The 3,016-nt window shown below is 42.8% G+C and overlaps 1 protein-coding gene across 1 annotated transcript; it reads left to right on the forward strand.

Annotated features, from left to right (window-relative positions):
• Positions 1–540: 540 nt before the first annotated feature.
• On the forward strand, positions 541–1,503 carry LOC110290566 (olfactory receptor 5V1-like). Its single transcript, XM_021157120.2, has one exon. It carries the CDS (start codon positions 541–543, stop codon positions 1,501–1,503), a length of 963 nt encoding a protein of 320 aa, XP_021012779.2.
• Positions 1,504–3,016: the final 1,513 nt, after the last annotated feature.

Raw genomic sequence — 3,016 nt, forward strand, 5'->3', positions numbered from 1 at the left:
AGAGGAAGGGAGTCTGAGTGTTTAGTCAACAGGGAGATGGAATTCTTTTTGTGTTATAAAGTACAACATAACCTTGGGAATTTGTGCTTCTGGTGTTTTAAACACATACTAAGATGAAACAATGAATATAGAGAAAGAAAGACGATAAACGGATACATTGAAAGGCAGCATGGTCCTATGAATGGGTCTATTTCTCATTGTTATTCTTAATTTTTCACAGTGAGAATATATTGCTTAAAATAAAGAAGACACATGCCAAGGAGAACAAAAAGCAATCTTCTGGGTTAAGAATGAGATATGGCAGACCCAGGGAAAGGCAGAGGTTAGCAATTTATTGTCCATTTTGCCCATTCATCTTTACCAGTCATCAGCCATGCAAAGCCCTGAGAAATAAGGGAACACTGTCTTCTAAATCTCACTCTATAGCCCAAACTGCTGTATACCTGGTATTATTGGACATGGCCCTGGTAATTCAGAACTATGTTTGACAGTGTCTTCTGTACATATTTACTCTCAGTCCTTTGTTCTCTGTTTGTAGCAATGACTCCATTTGAAATGACCAATCTCACGCGTGTCACAGAATTCATCTTCCTGGGATTTTCCAACCATCCCAACCTACAGGGTGTCTTCTTCCTGGTCTTCCTGGCCATTTACCTGACAACTCTCCTGGGGAACACACTCATGATAGTGGCCACCAGGGTCAGCCCTGCTCTCCACACTCCAATGTACTATTTCCTCAGCAATTTGAGCTTCCTGGACATCTGCTACACATCCTCCACCATTCCAGTCATGCTAGTGAACTTCTTCAGGGAGAAGAAGACCATCTCCTATGAGGGCTGCCTCTCTCAGATCTTCTTCTTTGTGTCATGTGCTGGAACTGAATGTGTCTTGTTGGCTGCCATGGCTTATGACCGCTATGTGGCCGTTTGTCACCCTCTTCGGTATCCAGTTCTCATGAGCACAAGGGTCTGTATCAGCTTGGTGATTGGATCCTGGCTCTGTGGCTTGGTGAATTCTATGTCTCACACAGTATTGACAAGCACACTCACTCTGTGTGGCCCCAACCAGATCAGCCACTTCCTCTGTGATGTCCCATTGCTCCTGAAGCTCTCCTGCTCAGACACCTCTATCAATGAATTTGCCCTCCACGTGTCCAGTGCCACTGTTGGCCTGAGTCCCTGCCTGTTCACTGCAGGCTCCTATATACTGATCATCTCTGCCATCCTGAGGATTCCCTCTACTCAGGGCAAGAGAAAGGCCTTCTCCACCTGTACCTCACACCTCACTGTGGTGGTAGTTTTCTTTGGAACAGCCAACTTCAACTATGTCAGACCCAAGGAAGGCTACTCCCTGGACATGGGCATATTAGTGTCTGTGCTCTACTGTGTTGTGACCCCCCTGTTTAATCCCATCATCTACAGCCTGAGAAACAAGGAGGTCAAAGGTGCTCTGAGAAAACTGACTGGAGTGCCTTCCTTAACAATAGCAGTGGCTAGAGAGTAATCCAACATTCTGCCATCGCAACACGACATTGTCATTTACAAGGTTCACGCTCCACAGCCACATAATCAAGTTTCAAGACGAGACTCACAGAAAACTCGGGACATTTAAGTCCATCTATGATTTTATATTTAGCTGCATTCATTCATAGCTCTCGTACGATGCATGTTCCAGATGGGCCATGCGTTAGACTTGCCTCAACCACTAGTCTTCAAACTGGGGCACACAGTCACCTGAAGAAACTTCTCCATGGGTTTCACTGCTCTAGAGGTGTTGGACCTTGGAGAATGGGTCTGATAAATGAATCAGACTAGAGCCTGATACAGTAGCCAACTTTATTCAGAGAATCCAAAAATTTATATTCTAAGAGTTAAGAAGAGTCACATGAGTAAAGTGTACAATTACAAAGATAAGCTGCATGGGGCAAAAGCATATTTTTCCATAGAGACATATAAACAAACAATAACCAATTATGACGAACAATCTGAAGCAAACTCACTCCTATCCACCATAGCTGGGTGGAGCACAAAATCGCATTCCAAGAATAATTCCATGGTTTAAAGAAACTGAGGACATAAGACTCATGTGTTATTTTCTTGGAATTTTCTCGGAAACACTCAGGATTCTCCTCACAGGACCCCATTCTTGGACCATACTCTGACATCTCCTCCTTCTTTATTTTAAAATACAGGATATCCATCCAGAGTGGTTTTGATTTGAGATGTTGTAGATAAATCTGTCATTTAGTTACTAGCTCTGGTATCTTAAAGAACACAAGCCCATATTTTCCTTTAATTAGAATACAAATGTTATTATGTCCTATGCAAATAGGAAGTGATTTAAATCCCAAGGAAAAATTAAATGCAGTCCCTTCTCCATGTGAAATGAATGAGTCTATTATGGTCCCCAGGTCCAGTCATAATCACGGAGTCATTAGTAAAGATAACAGGAGCTGCATTCATTCAATCTACAAGTTGAAGCATAGGAAGATGAGTCACATAATACATTACACAGGTTCAATGCACTCACTACAGATGCACAGATCAAAGCAGAAAAAGATTCTCAGGTGACATGGTGTCCTGTGTATTTCATAGAATAACTTCTCTCTTGGTGCACATGGCCTTAACTTGGCCCCAGGTGGGCAGACTTGACTTTTGATGATGTGGTCTGTATCTCCTTTTGCCCATTAGCTGGAGGTTTGCTATCTTTCTGCTGACTTCCACTGTCTCCTTGCCCTCCGCTATTGTCCTTAATGGCCTAGGGCCAGAGGAGCCAAAGAGGAATTTGTGTTTCAGCAGACCCATCCACAATGACAGATGCATATCCCTTCCCAATTTTCTTCTGCAGAAGTAAAACTAGGGCAGGTTAATGCACTGGCTTGCTTATTTCCTTCTGCAATAAAACCAGGGAGGTTAGAATGTGTGAGTCTAATGCTGGAAATAACCCTACAACATAAGCAGAATCTGAAACAATATTTAAAGGCTTATGAATTAACTGTAATAGGCAGCTTCACCTG

This window comes from Mus caroli, unplaced genomic scaffold (assembly GCF_978045245.1).
Source record: "Mus caroli unplaced genomic scaffold, Mus_caroli_1 scaffold_3, whole genome shotgun sequence".
NCBI classification, from domain to species: domain Eukaryota; kingdom Metazoa; phylum Chordata; class Mammalia; order Rodentia; family Muridae; genus Mus; species Mus caroli.